This window comes from Oncorhynchus nerka, unplaced genomic scaffold (assembly GCF_034236695.1).
Source record: "Oncorhynchus nerka isolate Pitt River unplaced genomic scaffold, Oner_Uvic_2.0 unplaced_scaffold_2324, whole genome shotgun sequence".
NCBI classification, from domain to species: domain Eukaryota; kingdom Metazoa; phylum Chordata; class Actinopteri; order Salmoniformes; family Salmonidae; genus Oncorhynchus; species Oncorhynchus nerka.
Window position 1 is genome coordinate 1 of NW_027038972.1, and position 26,826 is coordinate 26,826.

At 45.0% G+C, this 26,826-nt stretch overlaps 1 protein-coding gene and 1 long non-coding RNA gene across 8 annotated transcripts; one reads left to right on the forward strand and one right to left on the reverse strand.

Annotated features, from left to right (window-relative positions):
• Positions 1-11: 11 nt before the first annotated feature.
• Positions 12-26,644, reverse strand: LOC135567234 (uncharacterized). Of its 7 annotated transcripts, none has more exons than XR_010462296.1 (7): positions 25,653-25,957; positions 24,746-25,359; positions 18,860-19,129; positions 16,999-17,208; positions 7,256-7,752; positions 5,033-5,811; positions 12-1,394 (listed from the first exon to the last, which is right to left on the reverse strand). It is a non-coding gene; the product is annotated as an uncharacterized LOC135567234 (long non-coding RNA). The 7 variants fall into 7 exon arrangements; XR_010462298.1 differs by lacking the exon at positions 12-1,394 and adding an exon at positions 3,541-3,910; XR_010462295.1 differs by lacking the exon at positions 12-1,394 and adding an exon at positions 26,067-26,644 and having other exon boundaries at positions 4,661-5,811; positions 25,653-25,743.
• On the forward strand, positions 1,915-3,530 carry LOC135567237 (RNA-binding protein 25-like; the record flags this gene model as incomplete). Its single annotated transcript, XM_065014658.1, has 4 exons — positions 1,915-2,094; positions 2,213-2,344; positions 2,396-2,503; positions 3,378-3,530. Coding segments are annotated over exons 1-4 (573 nt in total), but the record flags the coding sequence as incomplete, so codon positions are not given.
• Positions 26,645-26,826: the final 182 nt, after the last annotated feature.

Here is a 26,826-nt window from a genome sequence, read left to right on the forward strand (position 1 = left end):
TTGATCCCAGCTACAAGCAGGCAGAGATGGAGGTTCACTTCCCGAGAGAAGAGAAGAAGACCTATACAGAGAAGGAAGCCCACATGCTTGAGTTGATGGGGAAGGATCGAACGATCCGAAATCAGAAGAAGGAGATGGACAGACTTCAAGTGTGCCCTCTGGGAGGAGGAAAAGAAGAAGAGGAATGGTGGAACGGAGAAGGACAAGATCATTGAACAATTACAGTCTGAGACAGACCATCTCCGGGCCCTTTTAAAAGATGAAAGGAGGAGAAGAAGAGTAGAAAGGGGTATAATGAAAGAGTGGCAGGCTGAGATCCTGAGACTGAGGGAGGCAGAGAGCCAGAGGGAGGCAGAGAGCCAGAGAGAGGAAGAGAGCCAGAGAGCCAGAGAGAAGCAGAGAGACAGAGAGAAGCAGAGAGACAGAGAGAAGCAGAGAGACAGAGGGGGGCAGAGAGAGAGAGGGAAGCAGAGAGACAGAGGGAGGCAGAGAGACAGAGGGAGGCAGAGAGAAGCAGAGAGACAGAGAGAAGCAGAGAGAGCCACAGAAGCAATGGAGTACCAGAGAAAACTGCAGGAGATCCACAGACTCAAACAACTGCTGGATCTACTGATGGTGGACCTACAACTGGCCCACGTAAGACATGTCATTGTTATTATTAAAAGGCAGTGTATATTTACCCAGCTGAAAATGAATAGTGGCTGACAGCAGTATGCTAACCCAATGTTAACTTTTATTCCTTTCCTTAACCCTTACCTTAACCTCACTGAAACTATACCTAACCTTTACCTTAACCCAACCCTAGGTCCTGAACCTAACCTTCATTTATCTCAACCCCTATGCCTTTCTTCTGCCGGTTGAATATCCACTTCCTTATTAACGTCATTACTGTTGTTGTTGTTGATAACTGTATCTGTGCAGGTTGTAAATAGTTGCATTAGTGAAGCATCATTTGTAGGAGTCATTTCTACAAGCATAAACATCAGAGGCCACATTGTTGTAACATCACACAAATTGTAACAGGAATTTCTCAAACCCCTAACTGAATGGGCAAGAAGGTTGTGTGTTTGTATTTGTACACATTTTGGACATAATTGATTCCATAAAATGTCTCATAATTTTTTCAAACCATGTCAATACATTAATTGACAATGAATTGTCCAGATGAATTGATCAACATGACCCTGCTATTGATGTTGTCCAGTGTTTGATTCAATTACCTAGCTCTAGGTTGTATTTCTGTGTATCATTCTCTGCAAATCCTTTGAAAGTATGTCTTGGTAATAGATTATCACTAATTTTACCTTTTAAAATGAAGCAAGAGATTGAGAGATTGAGGCTATGGCAGAAAGTCATGGAGGATCAGCGACCAAGACTGGCCTGGAACCACAAACCTATTGAAACAGGAAGAGAGGGAAAAAGAGAGAGAAAGGGAGATGGAAAGTGAGAGAAAAGCAGAATTGGAAAGACAAGAAATGAAGAAGAAAGTGGAACAGGCAGAAGAAACGATAAAAGCGTTAGAACGAGAGATTGAGAGATTGAAAGAGATTGAGAAGGAAATCATATTGAAAGAGAAAGAGACATGCGTATTGCAGAGAATGAGAAAGTCAAACTGGTTAACGAAAAGGTAAAAGAGTTAGAGAGAGAGGTTGAGAGACTGAAAGAAGATATGACAACAAAAGAGATTCAATACAAAATCAAATTTGAAAGAGCGAAAGAAGCGTTTAGAAGACAGAATGAGAGAGTGAAACAGGTTAACCAAAATGTACTAGTGTTAGACAGAGAGGTTGTGAGAATGAAAGAAGAGATTAGATTGAAAGACGAGACTGAACCAGAGAGAACATTTGATAGAGACAGAGAGAGAGAAAATGATTGGAGACGAAGTGAAGAGGAGATGAAAAATAGAGTGGAGAGATGGAGATGGAGATTGCCCTCATCAATGACAAAAAGACGTCTGAATTGGAGGAAGTCTTCAAGAAAATCAAGGAACAGCAGATAGAATTAGAAAATATGGAAACAGACAAATATAAATGGAAACAGAACCAAATGGACATGGAGGAGAAGATGGAGGGTGAGCACAACAAACAGAAAGAGGTAGAAAGAAAGAGAATGGAGAAAATACCAAAACAGAGACAAGAAGATGAGAAGAAGAAGGAGATGGAGAGAGAAGAAGAAGAGGAGAGACGCAAACAGAAGCACATAGAGATGGAAGAGGAAGAAAGAGAGAGGGAGAAAGAGAGACAGAGAGAGATCAAAAGGAAGAGAATGGAGAAGAGACAGAAAATTATGGAAAGAGAAGAAGAGAGACAGAGAGAGATTGAAAGAGAGATTGAAGAACAAAGATGTAAACAGAAGCAAATAGAGATGGAAGAGGTAGAACGAGAAAGGGAGAAAGAGAGACAGAGAGAGATCAAAAGGAAGAGAATGGAGAAGAGACAGAAAATTATGGAAAGAGAAGAAGAGAGACAGAGAGAGATTGAAAGAGAGATTGAAGAAGAAAGATGTAAACAGAAGCAAATAGAGATGGAAGAGCTAGAACGAGAAAGGGAGAAAGAGAGACAGAGAGAGATCAAAAGGAAGAGAATGGAAAAGAGACAAAAACATATGGAAAGAGAAGAAGAGAGACAGAGAGAGATTGAAAGAGAGCATTGAAGAAGAAAGATGTAAACAGAAGCAAATAGAGATGGAAGAGGAAGAACGAGAGAGGGAGAAAGGGAGACAGAAAGAGATTGAAAGAGAGAATGAAAAGAACTAAAACAGAAGCAAAAAGAGAAGAAGAGGAAGAAGAGATTGAAAGAGGAGAAGAAGAAAGATGTAAACAGAGCAAAGAGATGGAAGAGGAAGAAAAGAGAAGGGAGAAGAGACAGAAAAATTGAATGGAAAGATTTGAACAGAAGCAAAAGAGATGGAAAGAGATTGAAAGAGAGAAAGATGAAGAAATCAAAGGAAAGAGAATGGAAAGAGAAGAAAAACATGGAAAGAGAAGTGAGACAGAAAGAGATTGAAAGAGAGAATGAAGAAGAACTATTTAAAAGAAAGAAATAGAGATGGAAAAAGAAAGAGAAGAAGAGAGACAGAAAGAGATTGAAAGAGAGAATGAAGAACAACTATTTAAACAGAAGCAAATAGAGATGGAAGAGGAAGAACGAGAAGAAAGAGAGACAGAGAGCGATCAAAGAAAAGAGACAGATGGAGAGAGAGAAAGAAAACGACAACAACAAGAGGAGAGAAAGATAATGTTTGAGAGAGATCAAGAAGAAGAAAATATATGGAAACAGAAGCAAATTGACATGGAGAAGGAGGGAAGAGAGGGGAAAACAAGAGACAGAGAGATAGAAGAGATAGAAGAGATACACAGACGACAACAACAAGAGGAGAGACAGAAACAAAAGGAGAAGGAGAAAGAAAGGGAGAAAGACAATGAGAATCAGAGAGAGATGGAATTAAAAGATCAGCAACAGAAAGAGATGGAGAAAGAAAAGATGATTATGAGAGAAAGGGAGGAAGCAGGAAGAAGAAAGGAGGGGCAGAAAAATATTTTGGGGAAATTGAGGGACAGAATGAACTGGAGATAGAACAGGAGAGAGAGATGGAAGAAAAGCAGGAAGTGATTAAGGAAGCAGAGGAAGAGTACAGGGAAAGAGAAGAGAGAGGAAAGGAAGTAAGCATGAAGAAACATGTAGTAGTTAATGTTAAAGCAAAAGCACGGGAAGTCTTCAATAGGCGTAAAGAGAGGAGGTTAGAAGTGTTGAAGGGGGAAAGAGAACACATAGAAAGAGGACAACAAATCAGGAGGGAGAAGGAGGAAAGACGGCTGGAGATGGAAAGAAAACAGGAGAGGGCAAGACAACAAGAGGAGCAGGATAGAAAACAAGAGATTGAAATTGCTAGACAGAAAGAAATGTTGAGACTAAGAGAGGAGGAGAGGCAGAGAGAGGAGGAGAGAGAGGAGCAGAGAAAGAAAGCCATTAAATGCCATTTATCTTTAATCAGAGAGAGAGAAAATATAATAGAGGCAAAAAAAAAGAAAGGAGATGGTGGAAGAGGAAAGAAGGGAGATCCTTGAGTACAAGAGGGGTGAGTTAGAGGAGGAGGAGAAGGAAGATGACAAGGAGGACATTCTCCCACCTGATAAAAGTATCAGAAGGAGAGCTGTGGGCTGGGTGAATAAAACATGGGAGAAGAGGAACCTCAGAAAGATAGAGAGAACGTATCAGAGAGAGGCTGAGGAGGGCCATAAGATCGTCCACATAGGTAAGACCTGTTTTCCTCTACTTATGACATCATCCTCTTTAGTCTCCTCTACACACATAAGTTCCACACCAGTCATCATGTTGCATCATTGTTTCAATATAAAACTACTGTCCAAAGAATATGTTAGCTGACATGGCTCATTGAGTGACTGACTGACATAACAAGAAAAATACTGCTGATAACAACCACGTTTTTAAATGGTACCTTGTGTCATCTACTAGTCTAACTCTCAAGACTAAGTAAAGAACCAGAAAGAGTTCTAAAAACACACACAAAAACGTGTTTTGGGGGATCCGGGGCTACTAGTGGCCATGGGGCCCTAAGCGATCACATATGCCCTGGCACTATACAAAGAATAGGTGCCATTCTGGACTCATGTTCAACTTAGGGCCAGGACAATTCGGGATGGGAATTATTGCACTTTATTGACACATTCCATGCCTTGCTCAACTGAAAAGAGTAAAGAATCATTGAGATCCAATTGTGTTTTCTATTCTTCATTCCCTGTGTCCATTACATTTAAGTTGATACCAGATCCACTAAGTTGAATGTAAACTCTACTTCTTCTCCCCTCCCAGCCATCCCTGGACACACAAGGCTAACATCCACCATGACCCGGGCAGAGAGAGAGAGGGAGAAGAGGAAGGAGCTGCTGAAGGCTGAGGAGAGAAGGAAGAAGATGGAGGATTTCAATAAGCAGTGGAGAGAGCGGTCCCTGCTTAAAAAACACACGCATCAACAACTGAAGGAGGAGAGGGAGAGGATGAAGGAAAACTACCTGGATCAGATGAATCTGGAGGCTGATGCTCAAATCAACACCCGGTGTCTAACCACCCAACACAGCCACGATTACAACCACGGTCAGGAGTTGCCCTGGTGGGCCACAGGCCAACAAGTAAGCCAAGAGCCCACTGGATCTGCTGATGGCCACCAGGAAAGGCCAAGGAGGCAACAGGCATGGGCAGACAACCAGGAGGGGAGTTCAGAGAACCAGCAGGAGGGGCCAGAGAACCATCAGGGGGCCAGACAGCCAGCAGCTAGAAGCTCCAGAAGAGGCTGAAACATCAGAGCCAATCTCCAACACAAAGACAAAGAAAAAGCCAAGCATCTGGAAGAAAATTAGGATGGGGTAAAGAATGTTTAAACATCTATTCATGTTTTACACTGTTAATATACATGTCATCACTTTAAAAAGTGACATTATCCAAATGTGAGGGTTTAGTGTACATGCAACACACATGTAAATATATAGATACTTACCTGTCTCTGTGATGTCTTACAGCATTCCTGACGTGCTGTCTGCCTAGAGCTGGAACTCAATGAAGCCACAGTTCCACTGAGGTTACGTTGGTAATTAAAAGTGTCGCCCAATAATTCCTCCTCCTCTTTAAGTCATCGAGCCACATTTCCTCCTCAAAACATTATAGTCTCCTCAAGCCAGCAAGTATCCTCTTTATCAGGCAACAAACCATCGAAGGTCAGTGACCCTCCTCCCAAGAACAGAGACTCTCATCTGTATCCTAGTTAAATTCATCTCTGCTTACCACCTCTACAGTCCTAGAAAATATCCCAAAAATGGAAATGGTTTCAACAGAAGTCCTCCCCTCAGACCAGTGGCTCCACAGACCAGAGTTTCTCATCTTTATTCAAGTTGAATGCAACTCTGATCATTTCCACCACCTCTCCTGTTAAGGGAGGTGCTGAAAAGGAGGTCTGGGAGGAGGTCTGCAGGTAGCCTGGACCGGACCGGTAGCAGCTAAGTTGCTGGCTCCATCCCCGGGCAGAGCTGCTCAAGTCAGGCCAGTGATGTTTGATGATGTCATCTTTGTTAGCAATGTTTTACTCTTTAATAAAAGCATTTAGTAAAAAAGCAATATTGTTGTTACGGTGTGGATTGTTTTGTTATTTATTAGAATTGAAACATGCAGTAGTCATGGTAGATGTTAGACTTTCAATGAGACACCTAACATTCCATCAGTTTGATACAATGTGTGACATGTTATATTAGAGAGGAGTCCTCTATACACATCTATTTTAGACCATAGGAGAAATATCAGATTGAAATAGCTTCTCTAAGAGTCTGAGGAGAGAGCAACAGTAGACGCATCGTTAGCTCTCCCACCTCCAGTTCAGTACTCGGGTCATTCCACCAATTGAGTACCTTTTGGGGAGTGTAACTTTATATTTCACCTAATTCTAATATTCTGTCATAAAGAGCACATGTTCAACTTAATAAAACACATGTTTTCCCATCTCAACAGTAACAAATACATACTATAGCAAGTGCCTATTAAGGGCCAAATAAAGTGACAGGGTTGACTGTAACAGAGTTGACTATTTCATCTAGAATCAACCATAGATCCCCATGTGACAGGGGGAATGGAATGCAAGCTTACCAAACACATGTAAATAGTTTAAACATTTCTAGACTGTCTATCTATAGGTAACAGGGTTGGTGTGTTATAATTCACCCACCCAGTGGTGATTGCAGCATGTACATCTTGGTGGGGAAAACAAATGTGGTTTCTACTGACACTTGAGATGTACAAACTATGGCACAAGGGGACAACGAGTGGACTATAGGATATCGGTAATTTAGATTAAGACAATGAGAGACCTAGGATGAACGTCGTCAATATAACTATGTGTTCAGCACTTTTGAAATGTGCAGCGACAGAATTTTGAACATGGGCCATTCTTACAGTATTCTCCCTGTACACCAAGTCATAACTGCATATAAGCAGACAATGAAAGCTCTTACAATATTTGATGATTACATTTCTCTAAAACAGGCTATAGTCTACATGTGCACCACCAAGTCAGAGCAGTAGGCTAAGTTATGAGAGGGGAAAGGGACAACATTATTAGGGTGAGGCACATGGGCTACTAACAGCTTACTACACAACATACACTTAGTATTACTTTCTTATCTACAGTATACACATCTCCCTGGCATATTACATCATTTATAGAGCAGCAGTCAATACATTGTTGGACTCACCTTGTTGTGTTGTGCTCACTTGAACAGGAAGGTGTAGCGGCGGTTTGGCATCAAAGTCTGTCATTCTCTGGATTTATGGTTCTTTCAAGACAACTGGGAACTCGGAAAAAACAAGGTTGAATCATGACGTCAGAATTGGAGACAACGAACGACATCTGCCTCTGATTGAGAACCATTCCAGGCCAAACACATAAATATTTCATAGAAAAAATAACATAGACTACCCACCCCAACTCACGCCCTGACCAAACTAACACAAAGACATAATAAAGGAACTAAGGTCAGAACATGACACTCCCTGGCATATTACATCATTTATAGAGAAGCTTCCAACCACTCAGGAGTCATGCTGAATAACAGGCTAGTGATGACTGCTAGCTTGGTAGCTATGATTTTGAAAATACATTACCAACCCCTACGCTCCGTATTTCTCGCTGGCTGCCCCACCACCACAGAAAGCACTAAGCTGGGCTGAAACACCTGCATTTATGAGCTGCCTTCCTCAAGAAAGCAAAAAAGAGAAGGTATGCAGCTTTATTAACTCAATGATTTTTTAAAAGTAGACATTGTTTGCAAACTGATATGTGACACTTATTAATGCCAAAATAACATGCAAAACAGGCAACATATATATATATATTGTTGTTAAACACATGGGGCTCAAAACGGGTGTGGCTCCGCCCCACCTGCCCTAAATGACGGCTCGCCACTGACAACACTATAATCAAAGATGATTCTATGATGAATACATTATTATTAAAAGATGAGCTCAACGTTTTTATTGGTGGATCAAAATTGAATGATTTAATCATACAGTGTTTTACAGTGGTGAAGTTAGCTTTATATTAAAGATTCAGACTTTGCTCTTCAAACCTCTTCAACGGAACATGCAAGGTTGACTAGGCTACCGGGGGCGGCAGGTATCCTAGTGGTTAGAGTGTTGGGTCAGTAACCAGCAGGTATCCTAGTGGTTAGAGTGTTGGGTCAGTAACCAGCAGGTATCCTAGTGGTTAGAGTGTTGGGTCAGTAACCAGCAGGTATCCTAGTGGTTAGAGTGTTGGGTCAGTAACCGAAAGGTTGCTAGATAGAATCCCCGAGCTGACAAGGTAAAAATCTGTCATTCTTCCCCTGAACACGGCAGTTAACCTACTGTTCCTAGCTAGTTGATGTAAATAAGAATTTGTTCTTAACTGAATTGCCTAGTTCAATGAAGGTTAAATATAAAATATATATATATTAATGTAATATTCTAAATCAGCTGATGATAGTGAATAAGTTAAACCCCTTGTTTTTACCATTCGGTGTCATATTCACTTTTTGGAGGTGAAATGTAGCTAAAAATGTGCCATCCTCTGCTCAGAGGGTTAAGGAACCGTCTTAAAACTGCATCGCATACAATTGCCTGTAAATGAAAAATATCAATACCTTCACAACGACATGACATAGAGATCTCAAACAAATTTGACACTGTTAAGAGACCTCTTTTCTGGAATGCAATTAGTTACATTATTTTAAACTTCTATAAAATCTACTAAAAGTAAAACAAGTTACTTTACATAAAAATACTTTTAAAAAACAATATCTTCCACCCCATTAGACTTTCATGAAAACAACCAACCAAACATACCTACCACATTGGTTCAGGGACGTCATGCCTCCAATCAACAGTAATTTGTGTTGTATTTGTTGACTTTGGATACTTTTTTACAAACATTAATTAAATTTGCATGAATAATACTTTAAAATGTCAATAGATTCCACCCCATGTGACATTCATGAGTTAAACTAACTGTGATTGGTTCAGAGACCTCATCCCTGTAATCAATAGCAATTGCTTTTGTATTTCTAGACTTTGGTGATATTCTACCAACTTAAATTGACTTTACAGTAAAGATACTTTCTTAAAACGTCAATAGCTTCCACCCCATATTACTTTAATGAATACAAACAACTGTCATTGGTTCAGGAACCACATCCCACTAATAAATATAAATAACTTTTTGTATTTTTTTTAAAACTCTTTTATATTTTTAATGAATTTGAATGGACTTTACCTGAAAAATGCTTCCCTAAAACTTCAGTAGGTTCTTCCCTAAAACTTCAGTAGGTTCCACTTTTATGAATACAACAAACTGATATTGGTTCACAGACCTCTTCCCTCCAATCCACGGTAATTACGTTTGGACTTTTGGACATTACAAATGAAGTCAAATTGAAAACATTATTGGTGTTGTTGAATTAGGTTTTCATAATAGCAAGCTAGGACTGATGGTTTGGTTATCTAAACTAGCAAGTATGTTTGTTTGGTTACCAAGGCAACTACTGTAGCTATCTAGTAAACTTGCTAGCTACTTGAACACATTTCTACCGACAAATGTGTTAAATTATAGCCATGGTATAAAAGGGATAATCAACTCAGGGCTTTATGGTTCTCTGGAAAATAATGCAAGTCCATGGAAGGTCAGTTCCACAGTGTTCATTATTTACCATAGAACTCATAGTCCCTCGTTGATTATCCCTTACATCACTTTATGAGCTGGATTTGCCTTTCTTTGCAACAGTGGAAGCTCATAATAATGTTTGGAATCTTTGATGTGGTTGATACCACTCCATTGACTTCATTCCAGACATGATTATGAGTTGTCTTCCCCTCAGCAGCCTCCACTGCTTTGCAATTAGCTAGTTTGTTTTCCGTTGTTAGCATTTAGCTAACAGCATCTATGTGAATTTGCTATCAGTTTGTGCTAATTTGTTAGCATTCTGGAAATAGAGGGCAATAGGTTTTTCTTGTGTTTTTAGCACCCACTCATGTGCTATGCCAGTAATACTGTAAATCCCGGTATGAGAGAAGGATGGTATGACAATATGAACATCTGGATACCGCCCAACCCTAATCACCACAACTACCACACCTACCTACCACAACTACCACACCTACTTATCCCAACTACCACACCTACTTATCCCAACTACCACATCTACCTACCACAACTACCACCCCTATGTACCACAACCACCACACCAACCTACTAAAACTAACACACCTACCATCACCACAACTACAAAACCTACCATCACCACACCTACCAAACCTACCCACCACAACTACCCTATCTACCATCAACACACCTACAATCCACCAACACCACAACATCACATCTACTATCATCAAACTTACCACACCTACCAAACCTACCCAAACTACCACACCTATAATCACCACACCTACCATACCTACCTTCACCAAACCATCGATCACCACACCTATCACACCTACCATAACCACAGCTACCTCATGTACCATCACCACACCCACCAAACCTACCTACCTACCACAACTACCATACCATACCTACCTACCACAACTATCACACCTACCATCACCATACCTACCATTACACCTACCATCACCACACCTACCATCATACATACCATCACCACAAAAACCATACCATAATTACTTCACCACACCTACCATCAGACCTACCATCATCACATCTACCATAACCACACCTACCGTCACCACACCTACCATCACTACACTTACCATCATCACATCTACCATAACCACACCTACCATACCTACCTTCACAACACCTACCATCACCATACCTACAACCACTCCACTTACCATTTCACCAACCATCCCCACACCTATCATACCTACCATCCCTAACATCACCACACCTACCATCCCTACCACCACCACATCTACCATTGTAAATGTGGATAGGTATGCTGCTTCATTCAATGATGACGGTATTGTAGAAGGTAGATACAGGAGTAGCCTATAGTCCACAATAATAACGTCATTGAATGTACTATAGTATCATTTATTGAATTGATGAATGAAATTGTAAATAGGCTCCTTCATTCAGTGAATACTGGATGTCTTTCTATCTCTGGGAGTATGGTAATGAAGGCTTTTCAGCTGTTGAACTATGGCAATGTCCAACAAATGTCTAAATCTTTCTTTCTTTTAGTCAACAAGTGATGAGCCAGAGCAACCAATCAACGTCACTGCAGCTGTTCTACCCACCACCCCCACTGCTCTTCCTCCACCACCAACCTCATCCTCTTCTCCTGTTCAACTCATTTGTCGCCCCACTAGAAAGGACTGTACATACAGTTGAAGTCGGAAGTTCACATACACTTAGGTTGGAGTCATTAAAACTCATTTTTAGGAGCAATGAAGAGCTAATCTACCAGCCCTGGTTAGAGCAATGAAGAGCTAATCTACCAGCCCTGGTTAGAGTAATGAAGAGCTAATCTACCAGCCCTGTTTAGAACAATGAAGAGCTAATCTGCCAGCCCTGGTTAGAGCAATGAAGAGCTAATCTACCAGCCCTGGTTAGAGCAATGAAGAGTAATCTACCAGCCCTGGTTAGAGCAATGAAGCTAATCTACCAGCCCTGGTTAGAGCAATGAAGCTAATCTACCAGCCCTGGTTAGAGCAATGAAGAGCTAATCTACCAGCCCTGTTTAGGAGCAATGAAGAGCTAATCTACCAGCCCTGTTTAGGAGCAATGAAGAGCTAATCTACCAGCCCTGGTTAGAGCAATGAAGAGCTAATCTACCAGCCCTGGTTAGAGCAATGAAGAGCTAATCTACCAGCCCTGTTTAGGAGCAATGAAGAGCTAATCTACCAGCCCTGGTTAGGAGCAATGAAGAGCTAATCTACCAGCCCTGTTTAGAGCAATGAAGAGCTAATCTACCAGCCCTGGTTAGAGCAATGAAGAGCTAATCTACCAGGGATGGACCATATAACCAGACAGTACTGTAAGTGTGATAGGACCAGGGATTGACCATATAACCAGACAGTACTCTACGTGTGATAGGAGTAGGGATTGACCATATAACCGGACAGTACTCTAAGTGTGATAGGACCAGGGATGGACCATATAACCAGACAGTACTCTAAGTGTGACAGGACCAGGGATTGACCATATAACTGGACAGTACTCTAAGTGTGATAGGACCAGGGATTGACCATATAACCAGACAGTACTGTAAGTGTGACAGGACCAGGGATTGACCATATAACTGGACAGTACTCTAAGTGTGACAGGACCAGGGATTGACCATATAACTGGACAGTACTCTAAGTGTGATAGGACCAGGGATTGACCATATAACCGGACAGTACTCTAAGTGTGATAGGACCAGGTATTGACCATATAACCAGACAGTACTCTAAGTGTGACAGGACCAGGGATTGACCATATAACCGGACAGTACTCTAAGTGTGATAGGACCAGGGATTGACCATATAACCGGACAGTACTCTAAGTGTGATAGGACCAGGGATTGACCATATAACCGGACAGTACTCTAAGTGTGATAGGACCAGGGATTGACCATATAACTGGACAGTACTCTAAGTGTGATAGGACCAGGGATTGACCATATAACCGGACAGTACTCTAAGTGTGATAGGACCAGGGATTGACCATATAACCGGACAGTACTCTAAGTGTGATAGGACCAGGGATTGACCATATAACCAGACACTGCTCAGTACATTTGTTAGCTCATTACATTCTGATGCTGCACTATACATTGTAGAATAATCAGCATACATGACCACTCTTGATTTGTTCATTACTGAAGGTAAATCATGAGTAAAGATTGAGTAGAGAAGTGGTCCTCAGTGGTACTGTGGCTTCGTCGAGTTCCAGCTCTCAACAGACAGCAGGAATGCTATATAACATATATATAACATTGTAAAACACTTCCGGGTTGGAGCGAGCGGTCGCATCTGCACTCGGTCCGCAGGTAGTATTACATTTCATTACATTTCATTATAGTACAACGGTTTGATTTGTCTAATCTTAGCAATTTTTCTTCTTAGCTAGCTACATAGCCGTCTTTGTATCATAGATAATTGCGTAATTATCGTATTTCGTCGTCCTGACGCAGTCTACACCGCCCTGCAGCTAGCTAGCTAGCTAACGTCTACCGTTAGCTAGTCCACCGTCTACCGATTAGCAGCACAACTTACACTCAACTGAACGACTTGATTAGTGTAGTGTTAGCTAGCTACATAGTTGTCTTTGCTGTCTTCGTATCCAAGATAATTGTGTAGTTTAGAGTGTGTAGTTTTAGAGTGATTATCTTAATTTACCGAGGTTAGCTAGCCAGCTATTCGTCGTCCTTAACGTAACAGAACTTCCGCACTCAACAATCCGGTCGCATTTCGCTTCGCTCCACAGGTAGTATCACATTTTTCATTTCATTACAGTACAACGGCTTGATTTGTTTGATCGTAGCTAGCTACATAGCTAGCTACATAGCCGTCTTTGTATCAAAGATAATTGTGTAGTCTTGAGCGATTTCCTAGGTTAGCTAGCCAGCTATTGTCGTTCTTTTAACGCAACGTAACGTAAATCAACACTGCTAGCTAGCCAGCTAGCCCCGAATAGCAGCACAGTAGCACAGTAGAAACCATTACACTCAACGGAACGACTTGATTAGTGTAGTGTCAACAACGCAGACACTGCCAGCTAGCCTACATAGTCAACAACGCAGCCTCTGCCAGCTAGCCTACTTCAGCAGTACTGTATCATTTTAATCATTTTAGTCAATAAGATTCTTGCTACGTAAGCTTAACTTTCTGAACACTCGAGACGTGTAGTCCACTTGTCATTCAATCTCCTTTGCATTAGCGTAGCCTCTTGTGTAGCCTGTCAACTATGTGTCTGTCTATCCCTGTTCTCTCCTCTCTGCACAGACCATACAAACGCTCCACACCGCGTGGCCGCGGCCACCTAATCTGGTGGTCCCAGCGCGCACGACCCACGTGGAGTTCCAGGTCTCCGGTAGCCTCTGGAACTGCCGATCTGCGGCCAACAAGGCAGAGTTCATCTCAGCCTATGCCTCCCTCCAGTCCCTCGACTTCTTGGCACTGACGGAAACATGGGTCACCACAGACAACACTGCTACTCCTACTGCTCTCTCTTCGTCTGCCCACGTGTTCTCGCACACCCCGAGAGCTTCTGGTCAGCGGGGTGGTGGCACCGGGATCCTCATCTCTCCCAAGTGGTCATTCTCTCTTTCTCCCCTTACCCATCTGTCTATCGCCTCCTTTGAATTCCATGCTGTCACAGTTACCAGCCCTTTCAAGCTTAACATCCTTATCATTTATCGCCCTCCAGGTTCCCTCGGAGAGTTCATCAATGAGCTTGATGCCTTGATAAGCTCCTTTCCTGAGGACGGCTCACCTCTCACAGTTCTGGGCGACTTTAACCTCCCCACGTCTACCTTTGACTCATTCCTCTCTGCCTCCTTCTTTCCACTCCTCTCCTCTTTTGACCTCACCCTCTCACCTTCCCCCCTACTCACAAGGCAGGAAATACGCTCGACCTCATCTTTACTAGATGCTGTTCTTCCACTAACCTCATTGCAACTCCCCTCCAAGTCTCCGACCACTACCTTGTATCCTTCTCCCTCTCGCTCTCATCCAACACTTCCCACACTGCCCCTACTCGGATGGTATCGCGCCGTCCCAACCTTCGCTCTCTCTCCCCGCTACTCTCTCCTCTTCCATCCTATCATCTCTTCCCTCTGCTCAAACCTTCTCCAACCTATCTCCTGATTCTGCCTCCTCAACCCTCCTCTCCTCCCTTTCTGCATCCTTTGACTCTCTATGTCCCCTATCCTCCAGGCCGGCTCGGTCCTCCCCTCCCGCTCCGTGGCTTAACGACTCATTGCGAGCTCACAGAACAGGGCTCCGGGCAGCCGAGCGGAAATGGAGGAAAACTCCGCCTCCCTGCGGACCTGACATCCTTTCACTCCCTCCTCTCTACATTTTCCTCTTCTCTCTCTGCTGCTAAAGCCACTTTCTACCACTCTAAATTCCAAGCATCTGCCTCTAACCCTAGGAAGCTCTTTGCAACCTTCTCCTCCCTCCTGAATCCTCCCCCCTCCTCCCCTCTCTGCAGATGACTTCGTCAACCATTTTGAAAAGAAGGTCGACGACATCCGATCCTCACACTGCCCTACCCTGTGCTCTGACCTCTTTCTCCCCCCTCTCTCCAGATGAAATCTCGCGTCTTGTGACGGCCGGCCGCCCAACAACCTGCCCGCTTGACCCTATCCCCTCCTCTCTTCTCCAGACCATTTCCGGAGACCTTCTCCCCTACCTCACCTCGCTCATCAACTCATCCCTGACCGCTGGCTACGTCCCTTCCGTCTTCAAGAGAGCGAGAGTTGCACCCCTTCTGAAAAAACCTACACTCGATCCCTCCGATGTCAACAACTACAGACCAGTATCCCTTCTTTCTTTTCTCTCCAAAACTCTTGAACGTGCCGTCCTTGGCCAGCTCTCCCGCTATCTCTCTCAGAATGACCTTCTTGATCCAAATCAGTCAGGTTTCAAGACTAGTCATTCAACTGAGACTGCTCTTCTCTGTATCACGGAGGCGCTCCGCACTGCTAAAGCTAACTCTCTCTCCTCTGCTCTCATCCTTCTAGACCTATCGGCTGCCTTCGATACTGTGAACCATCAGATCCTCCTCTCCACCCTCTCCGAGTTGGGCATCTCCGGCGCGGCCCACGCTTGGATTGCGTCCTACCTGACAGGTCGCTCCTACCAGGTGGCGTGGCGAGAATCCGTCTCCACACCACGTGCTCTCACCACTGGTGTCCCCCAGGGCTCTGTTCTAGGCCCTCTCCTATTCTCGCTATACACCAAGTCACTTGGCTCTGTCATAACCTCACATGGTCTCTCCTATCATTGCTATGCAGACGACACACAATTAATCTTCTCCTTTCCCCCTTCTGATGATCAGGTGGCGAATCGCATCTCTGCATGTCTGGCAGACATATCAGTGTGGATGACGGATCACCACCTCAAGCTGAACCTCGGCAAGACGGAGCTGCTCTTCCTCCCGGGGAAGGACTGCCCGTTCCATGATCTCGCCATCACGGTTGACAACTCCATTGTGTCCTCCTCCCAGAGCGCTAAGAACCTTGGCGTGATCCTGGACAACACCCTGTCGTTCTCAACTAACATCAAGGCGGTGGCCCGTTCCTGTAGGTTCATGCTCTACAACATCCGCAGAGTACGACCCTGCCTCACACAGGAAGCGGCGCAGGTCCTAATCCAAGCACTCGTCATCTCCCGTCTGGATTACTGCAACTCGCTGTTGGCTGGGCTCCCTGCCTGTGCCATTAAACCCCTACAACTCATCCAGAACGCCGCAGCCCGTCTGGTGTTCAACCTTCCCAAGTTCTCTCACGTCACCCCGCTCCTCCGCTCTCTCCACTGGCTTCCAGTTGAAGCTCGCATCCGCTACAAGACCATGGTGCTTGCCTACGGAGCTGTGAGGGGAACGGCACCTCAGTACCTCCAGGCTCTGATCAGGCCCTACACCCAAACAAGGGCACTGCGTTCATCCACCTCTGGCCTGCTCGCCTCCCTACCACTGAGGAAGTACAGTTCCCGCTCAGCCCAGTCAAAACTGTTCGCTGCTCTGGCCCCCAATGGTGGAACAAACTCCCTCACGACGCCAGGACAGCGGAGTCAATCACCACCTTCCGGAGACACCTGAAACCCCACCTCTTTAAGGAATACCTAGGATAGGATAAAGTAATCCCTCTCACCCCCTTAAAAGATTTAGATGCACTACTGTTCCACTGGATGTCATAAGGTGAATGCACCAATTTGTAAGTCGCTCTGGATAAGAGCGTCTGCTAAATGACTTAAATGTAAATGTAAAAATACATTTTTAAACATTCTTTACCCCATCTTAAATCTCTTGCTTGTTTTTTTTAGGTACTGTTCCTTCATCCTCTCCCTCTCCTCTTTAAGTTTCTGATGAGTCCGTTTATTAAGCAGGGACTGCTCTCTCCACTGCAATCCTCCATCTTATTCCTTCTCTCCTCTGTCTTCAGGAGCTCCTTCCTCTCTCTCTCTGCCCGGGTCATGGTTAGCCTTATGGGTCCAGGGATGACTGGAAGGGGAGAAGAAGTAGAGTTCTCATTCAACTTAGTGGATCTGGTATCAATTTAAATGTAATGGACACAGGGAATTAGGAATAGAAAACCCAGTTGGATCTCAATGATTATTTACTTTTCCCCCCCTTCTTTTTACAATTGAGCAAGACATGGAATTTGTCAATAAAGTGCAATAAGTCCCTTCCCGAATTGACCTGACCCAAAATTTAACATGAGTCTCAAATGGCACCTATTCTTTGTATAGTGCCAGGGCCGGCCCTAGGCATATGCGATAGCTTAGGGCTTCGTGGCAACTTGGGGCCCCCTGACCCCCCCCCCCCAAAAAAACTTTTGTGGTGGAATTACAGACCTGGCACGCAAGGCACACAGGGCACGTGCCCAGGGGCCTTGACCTGCAGTGGGCTTCCATTGATCTTGTTAGTCACTCTCATTCAGATAGCATCTTAGCGTCATGGCAAAATGTGTAAAATGACACGCTACCCAAACCGGACACAATGCGTGCGCGAGCATTGCAAAATAAATGTACACATACATGTTATTCAATCATTGCATCCACACTGTTCGCATGTGCGTTTCCAAGCACGAAAATAGAAGTTGCTTCTATTTGTTACCGTGAACGCGATGCAAGTCCTGCCTCTCCCATCTCCTCATTGGTTATACCCACGTGGGTGATTGAAAGATGAACTGAAGTCGGTCGGTTGTGGTAATACACCTTATTATGAAAGTTACATGCCAATCGCCATATAAAGTCCAAAGAAGAAACGATTCAGTTGACCATTATATGTAGGGATTCATTTTCAGAGAAGAGGCCCATTTCAGGTAAAATAACAACTCAACGTTTATATCCCTGGACAAATTAGCTAGCAACTGCAAGTTAGCTAGCTAATTTGCCAAAAATGTTTAATAGTTTTCGACCTGTCCCCAAATGAATATAATTGGTTCAGTTTGTTTTGATATTTCAACCTGCGTGTCGTGATTGCGTTTGGTGTGGGTGGACAAAATCAATTTGCGCATGCGGACACGTTTCGGAATGGTGTCAGATTCAAACTGCCAACATTTTCTGTCAACCCCATGGCAAAATGTGTATAATTGAAGGAAATTAGGTTTAAAACAGATAATTCTTCTCTCCACCCCATGGGAAAATGTGTATAATTGAAGGAAATTAGGTTTAAAACAGATAATTCTTCTCTCCACCCCATGGGAAAATGTGTAGAATTGAAGGAAATTAGGTTTAAAACAGCTAATTCTTCTCTCCACCCCTTGTTTGAAGGAAATTAGGTTTAAAACAGCTAATTCTTCTCTCCACATGGGAAAATGTTGCAGCAAACTTGTTTAAAACGCAACATGTTCCCGTTGCAAAGTGTAGATTTGGAGGAAATGAAGTCAAAAACCTGAACAAAATGTTTCTTAGCGCCTCAAAAGGCTATGATGCACTACTTTAGACCAGGGTCATTGAGATCCAGTTGAGGTTTTCATTCTAAATTCCCTGTGTACATTACATTTAAGTTGATACCAGATCAGCTTGACCATTTTGGACAGTAGTTTTATATTGAAACAATGATGCAACATGATGACTGGTGTGGAACTTATGTGTGTAGAGGAGACTACAGAGGATGATGTCATAAGTAGAGGGAAAACAGGTCTTACCCTATGTGGACGATCTTATAGCCCTCCTCAGCCTCTCTCTGATACGTTCTCTCTATCTTTCTGAGGTTCCTCTTCTCCCACTTCTTGTTTACCCAGCCCACAGCTCTCCTTCGGATACTTTTATCAGGTGGGAGAATGTCCTCCTTGTCATCGTCCTTCTCCTCCTCCTCTTCAGTGTCCTCTAACTCACCCCTCTTCTCAAGGATCTCCCTTCTTTCCTCTTCTGCCATCTCATCTCTTTTCGTTGCCTCTATTATCTTCTCTCTCTCTCTGATTGAAGCAAAATGAAATTCCCAATGCAATTTGTGTGATATTACAACAATGGTTGTCTCTGATGTTTATGCTTGTAGAAATGACTCCTACAAATGATGCTTCACTAATGCAACTATTTACAACCTGCACAGATACAGTTATCAACAACAACAACAGTAATGACGTTAATAAGGAAGTGGATATTCAACCGGCAGAAGAAAGGCATAGGGGTTGAGATAAATGAAGGTTAGGTTCAGGACCTAGGGTTGGGTTAAGGTAAAGGTTAGGTATAGTTTCAGTGAGGTTAAGGTAAGGGTTAAGGAAAGGAATAAAAGTTAACATTGGGTTAGCATACTGCTGTCAGCCACTATTCATTTTCAGCTGGGTAAATGTTATGCAGGTGAGTGAGGACCCAAAAGCGATTTAACAGAAACAGAGTCTTTTAATGTCCAAACAGGGAAAACATAAATCCTCAATCTTTACAGGAGATGTCCAAACAGGAAAACATAAATCCTCTATCTTTACAGGAGAGTCCCCTTCTAGTAGTAGAGGAGAATAGCAGGGCTAGCGGCAACAGACTGCTGGTCCCTCCGGGTAGGCACGGGCCGTAGAGGACAGAGACACCTGCTCACACGCAGCATCTGATGAAGAGGCAGATTACGACAGGACGGGACAAGGGCAAAGCAAACAAGAATCCGACAAGGACAGAAGCAGAAACAGAGAGAAATAGAGACTTAATCAGAGGGCAAAAGAGGAGACAGGTGTGAGAGAGTAAACGAGGTCGTTAGGAGAATGGGGAACAGCTGGGAGCAGGAACGGAACGATAGAGAGAGAGAGATAGTAACCTAATACGACCAGCAGGGGAAACGAAGAGAAGAGAAAGCACAGGGACAAGACATAACATGACAGTACCCCCACTCACCGAGCGCCTCCTGGCGCACTCGAGGAGAAACCTGGCGGCAACGGAGGAAATCATCGATCAGCGAACGGTCCAGCACGTCCCGAGATGGAACCCAACTCCTTTCCTCAGGACCGTAACCCTCCCAATCCACTAGGTACTGATGACCACGGCCCCGAGGACGCATGTCCATAATCTTCCGGACCCTGTAGATAGGTGCGCCCTCGACAAGGACGGGGGGGACGAACGGGGCGCGAAGAAAAGGCTTGACACAGGAGACATGGAAGACCCGGGTGGGCCGCGGCGAAGATGTCGCGGAAGAAGAAGTCGCACTGCGACAGGATTAACGACCTGAGAAATACGGACGGACCAATGAACCGCGGGGTCAACTTGCGAGAAGCTGTCATAAGGGGAAGGTTACGAGTGGAGAGCCATACTCTCTGACCGCGACAATACCTAGGACTCTTAGTCCTACGTTTATTAGCGGCTCTCACAGTCTGCCCTATAACGGCAAAGTGCGGCTCTCCAGTCTGCGTTGGACCCTAGGGGACGCTAACGGCAAAGTGCAGACCTGACCGAGGCTCTCAGGTGCGCTCAGACGAAGGAAGCGAGTTGTGGGATTCTGCCCAGGGAGCTGTTCTGCCCAAGACGCAGGGTTTCGAAAGGAAAGACTGCGTAAGATGCGACCAATCGTCTGATTGGCCCGTTCTGCTTGACCGTTAGACTGGGGGTGAAAACCGGAAGAGAGACTGACGGAAGCCCCAATCAAACGGCAAAACTCCCTCCAAAATTGAGACGTGAATTGCGGACCCCTGTCCGAAACGGCGTCTGACGGAAGGCCATGAATTCTGAAAACATTCTCAATGATGATTTGTGCCGTCTCTTTAGCAGAAGGAAGCTTAGCGAGGGGAATAAAATGAGCCGCCTTAGAGAACCTATCGACAACCGTTAGAATAACAGTCTTCCCGCTGACGAAGGAAGACCGGTAATAAAGTCTAAGGCGATGTGAGACCACGGTCGAGAGGGAATGGAAGCGGTCTGAGACGGCCGGCAGGAGGAGAGTTACCGGACTTAGTCTGCGCGCAGTCCGAACAAGCAGCCACGAAACGACGCGTGTCACGCTCCTGAGTGGGCCACCAGAAACGCTGGCGAATAGAAGCAAGCGTACCCCGAACGCCGGGATGGCCGGCTAACTTGGCAGAGTGAGCCCACTGAAGAACGGCCAGACGAATAGGAACGGGAACGAAAAGAAGGTTCCTAGGACAAGCGCGCGGCGACGGAGTGTGAGTGAGTGCTTGCTTTACCTGCCTCTCAATTCCCCAGACAGTCAACCCGACAACACGCCCCTCAGGAGAATCCCCTCGGGGTCGGTGGAGGCTACTGAAGAACTGAAGAGACGGGACAAAGCATCAGGCTTGGTGTTCTTTGAGCCCGGACGATAAGAAATAACGAACTCGAAACGAGCGAAAAACAGCGCCCAACGAGCCTGACGCGCATTAAGTCGTTTGGCAGAACGGATGTACTCAAGGTTCTTATGGTCTGTCCAAACGACAAAAGGAACAGTCGCCCCCTCCAACCACTGTCGCCATTCGCCTAGGGCTAAGCGGATGGCGAGCAGTTGCGGTTTCCACATCATAGTTACGTTCCGACGGCGACAGGCGATGAGAAAAATACGCGCAAGGATGGACCTTATCGTCAGAATGGGAGCGCTGGGACAGAATGGCTCCCACGCCCACCTCTGACGCGTCAACCTCGACAATGAACTGTCTAGAGGCGTCAGGTGTAACAAGGATAGGAGCGGATGTAAACGCTTCTTGAGGAGATCAAAAGCTCCCTGGGCGGAAACGGACCACTTAAAGCACGTCTTGACAGAAGTAAGGGCTGTGAGAGGAGCTGCCACCTGACCTACGAATGAAACGGCGATAGAAATTTGCGAAACCGAAAGCGCTGCAGCTCGACACGTGACTTAGGGGCGGGCCAATCACTGACAGCTTGGACCTTAGCGGAATCCATCTGAATGCCTTCAGCGGAAATAACAGAACCGAGAAATGTGACGGAGGAGACATGAAAAGCGCACTTCTCAGCCTTCACATAAAGACAATTCTCTAAAAGGCGCTGGAGAACACGTCGAGCGTGCTGAACATGAATCTGGGTGACGGTGAAAAAATCAGGATATCGTCAAGGTAAACGAAAACAAAGATGTTCAGCATGTCTCTCAGTACATCATTCACTAATGCCTGAAAGACAGCTGGAGCGTTAGCGAGACGAACGGCAGAACCCGGTATTCAAAGTGCCCTAACGGGGTGTTAAACGCCGTTTTCCACCGTCCCCCTCCCTGATGCGCACGAGATGGTAAGCGTTACGAAGGTCCAACTTAGTGAAAAACCTGGCTCCCTGCAGGATCTCGAAGGCTGAAGACATAAGGGGAAGCGGATAACGATTCTTAACCGTTATGTCATTCAGCCCTCGATAATCACGCAGGGGCGCAGGGTCCCGTCCTTTTTCTTAACAAAAAAACCCGCTCCGGCGGGAGAGGAGGAAGGGACTACGGTACCGGCGTCGAGAGCTACAGACAAATAATCTTCGAGAGCCTTACGTTCGGGAGCCGACAGAGAGTATAGTCTACCCGGGGAGTGGTACCCGGAAGGAGATCTATACTACAATCATACGACCGGTGAGGAGGAAGGGAGGTGGCCCTGGACCGACTGAAGACCGTGCGCAGATCATGATATTCCTCCGGCACCCTGTCAAATCACCAGGCTCCTCCTGTGAAGAGGGGGCAGAAGAAACAGGAGGGATAGCAGACATTAAACATTTCACATGACAAGAGACGTTCCAGGAGAGGATAGAATTACTAGACCAATTAATAGAAGGATTATGACACACTAGCCAGGGATGGCCCAAAACAACAGGTGTAAAAGGTGAACGAAAAATCAAAAAAGAAATGGTTTCGCTATGATTACCAGAGACAGTGAGGGTTAAAGGTAGTGTTTCACGCTGAATCCTGGGGAGAGGACTACCATCCAAGGCGAACATGGCCGTGGGCTCCCCTAACTGTCTGAGAGGAATGTCATGTTCCCGAGCCCAGGCTTCGTCCATAAAACAGCCCTCCGCCCCAGAGTCTATCAAGGCACTGCAGGAAGCTGCCGAACCGGTCCAGCGTAGATGGACCGACAGTACAGGATCTTGAAGGAGAGACCTGAGTAGTAGCGCTCACCAGTAGCCCTCCGCTTACTGATGAGCTCTGGCTTTTACTGGACATGAAATGACAAAATGACCAGCGGAACCGCAATAGAGACAGAGGCGGTTGGTGATTCTCCGTTCCCTCTCCTTAGTCGAGATGTGAATACCCCCCAGCTGCATGGGCTCAGCACCTGAGCCAGTGGAGGAAGATGGTAGTGATGCGGAGAGGGGGGAAACGGATAACGCGAGCTCTCTTACACGAGCTCGGTGACGAAGATCTACCCGTCGTTCTATATGAATAGCGAGTTCAATCAAAGAATCCACGCTGGAAGGAACCTCCCGGGAGAGAATCTCATCCTTTACCTCCGCGTGGAGACCCTCCAGAAAACGAGCGAGCAACGTCGGCTCGTTCCAGTCACTGGAGGCAGCAAGAGTGCGAAACTCTATAGAGTAGTCCGTTATGGATTGATTACCTTGACATAGGGAAGACAGAGCCCTGGAAGCTTCTTTCCCAAAAACTGAACGATCAAAAACCCGTATCATCTCCTCCTTAAAGTTCTGATACTGGTTAGTACACTCAGCCCTTGCCTCCCAGATTGCCGTGCCCCACTCACGAGCCCGTCCAGTAAGGAGAGATATGAGCGAGGCGATACGAGCTGTACCCCTGGAGTACGTGTTGGGCTGGAGAGAGAACACAATATCACACTGGGTGAGGAACGAGCGGCATTCAGTGGGCTCCCCAGAGTAACACGGTGGGTTATTAATTCTGGGCTCCGGAGACTCGGAAGCCCTGGAAGTAGCCAGTGGATCGAGGCGGAGATTGTGAATATGTTTCGAGAGGTCGGAGACTTGGGCGGCCAGGGTCTCAGCGGCATGTCGAGCAGCAGACAATTCCTGCTCGTGTCTGCCTAGCATCGCTCCCTGGATCTCGACGGCTGAGTAGAGAGGATCCGAAGTCGCTGGGTCCATTCTTGGTCGGATTCTTCTGTTATGCAGGTGAGTGAGGACCCAAAAGCGATTCAACAGAAACAGAGTCTTTTAATGTCCAAACAGGGAAAACATAAATCCTCAATCTTTACAGGAGATGTCCAAACAGGGAAAACATAAATCCTCTATCTTTACAGGAGAGTCCCCCTTCTAGTAGTAGAGGAGAATAGCAGGGCTAGCGGCAACAGACTGCTGGTCCCTCCGGGTAGGCGCGGGCCGTAGAGGACAGAGACACCTGCTCACACGCAGCATCTGATGAAGAGGCAGATTACGACAGGACGGGACAAGGGCAAAGCAAACAAGAATCCGACAAGGACAGAAGCAGAAACAGAGAGAGAAATAGAGACTTAATCAGAGGGCAAAAGAGGAGACAGGTGTGAGAGAGTAAATGAGGTCGTTAGGAGAATGGGGAACAGCTGGGAGCAGGAACGGAACGATAGAGAGAGAGAGATAGTAACCTAATACGACCAGCAGGGGGAAACGAAGAGAAGAGAAAGCACAGGGACAAGACATAACATGACAGTAAATATACACTGCCTTTTAATAATAACAATGACATGTCTTACGTGGGCCAGTTGTAGGTCCACCATCAGTAGATCCAGCAGTTGTTTGAGTCTGTGGATCTCCTGCAGTTTTCTCTGGTACTCCATTGCTTCTGTGGCTCTCTCTGCTTCTCTCTGTCTCTCTGCCTCCCTCTGTCTCTCTGCCTCCCTCTGTCTCTCTGCCTCACTCTGTCTCTCTGCTTCCCTCTCTCTCTCTGCCTCCCTCTGTCTCTCTGCTTCTCTCCCTCTCTCTGGCTCTCTGCCTCTCTCTGGCTCTCTGCCTCCCTCTGGCTCTCTGCCTCCCTCTGGCTCTCTGCCTCCCTCAGTCTCAGGATCTCAGCCTTCCACTCTTTCATTATACCCCTTTCTACTCTTCTTCTCCTCCTTTCATCTTTTAAAAGGGCTCTGAGATGGTCTGTCTCAGACTGTAATTGTTCAATGATCTTGTCCTTCTCCGTTCCACCATTCCTCTTCTTCTTTTCCTCCTCCCAGAGGCACACTTGAAGTCTGTCCATCTCCTTCTTCTGATTTGGATCGTTTGATCCTTCCCCCTCAACTCAAGCATGTGGGCTTCCTTCTCTGTACAGGTCTTCTTCTCTTCTCTCAGGAAGTGAACCTCCATCTCTGCCTGCTTGTAGCTGGGAGCAAAGGAATGTCAACACATTATTTAGGAAGTGAACTCAGACAATTTACTTCAATATTACAATAATAATTCAACATCTACTCAATTAAACATCCTTTAATCACACAACTCACATAACTGTGACTTACAGTATGTGAATGTGATGGGTTGACTGTCCATCATGGCCAGAGGTGGGTAATGTAGCTCTGGTCCAGGGCGTTACGTACAGCTTGCAGACACTGAGCCTTCCTTCAGCAAGCCGCACATAATGCCCTGGACCAGAGCTAGGTTATGTGATGAATGACTTACAGACTGTTCCATATGATAGGAGGGGGTAAGAAGACAGTCCCAGTAGGAGACGGAGATCGTCCAGAAGAATAACAACTCATGTACAAAAACACTGCAACACAAACAAGTTACAACGTGAAATCGCCTCTATCCCATTCAGCCTCTATCAAATTCAGACCGTAGAGGACAAAACTACATCTCCCATAATGCAGCACCAGTGGGCAGCTAACCGTCTGCATCACAGAAAGGCATGCTAGCTAGCAACAGCAGGACTTTTAGCACTCTGTAAACTATATTAATAACAATAAAACTCTGAAAGTTACATGTTTCAATAGTCTCACACTCCCCTATAACAATATCTACAGCATTAACATTGGGATGTTTTATTTATTTCACGTTATGGACTTCTACAAAGGAGTAATCTGCAACACATACCTTTCTCTCAGTGTTTTCTCAGACTGAGGAGAACGGGAGCTACGGGTTGTACCAGGGTGTTGACGCAAGCACCCAGATGAAATAAAATACATTTAATGAAACAAAACCTCAAGATGTTAACATCATTCAGCTACTGTAGTTCCGTACCTAACATAAACAGTAGCGCAACAATTGAAAATAGACACCAAAAGTAAATTTCCTGGCGATCATAGCGATCTGACTCCCCCCCTGCTGTCTGAACTTGGAATATTCCTGTTCGCGGGCTTGGGCCACTGACCCCCAACCTGGTTGTTCTGTTCTGCCTTGTGTACTATTCTAATCATTTGAAGTTTGATGGAATGACCTTTTCAACTCTACTACATTTATATGTAGATTATATTTGGGTTTTATATTTCATATTTGATTGATGATTAGGCCTATGACTTTTGATTCCTCTTTGGCTACCTTGCACCATATTGTCATCTCTCTTGCTATATCTTAAACTTTATGCCCTTAGATAAATTACAACATCATTATCTAAAGGGGGTGAATCCTCACTGCAGAAATAATAAATAGTGGGGAGAGAGTTGTGATTGTATGTTTGTTTGTACAGTTATGGCTGTAATGTTATTATTTTGTGTTCTCACTAAACACCCACATTTTTATTTGTGTGGGAAATGTTTGTAGGCTATGGTTGCTGTTTGTATTTCATTGAACTTTAGGCCCATACAAAGACAAATCACACAACATAGAATTCCAAATAACCTTAGGCAAAAATACA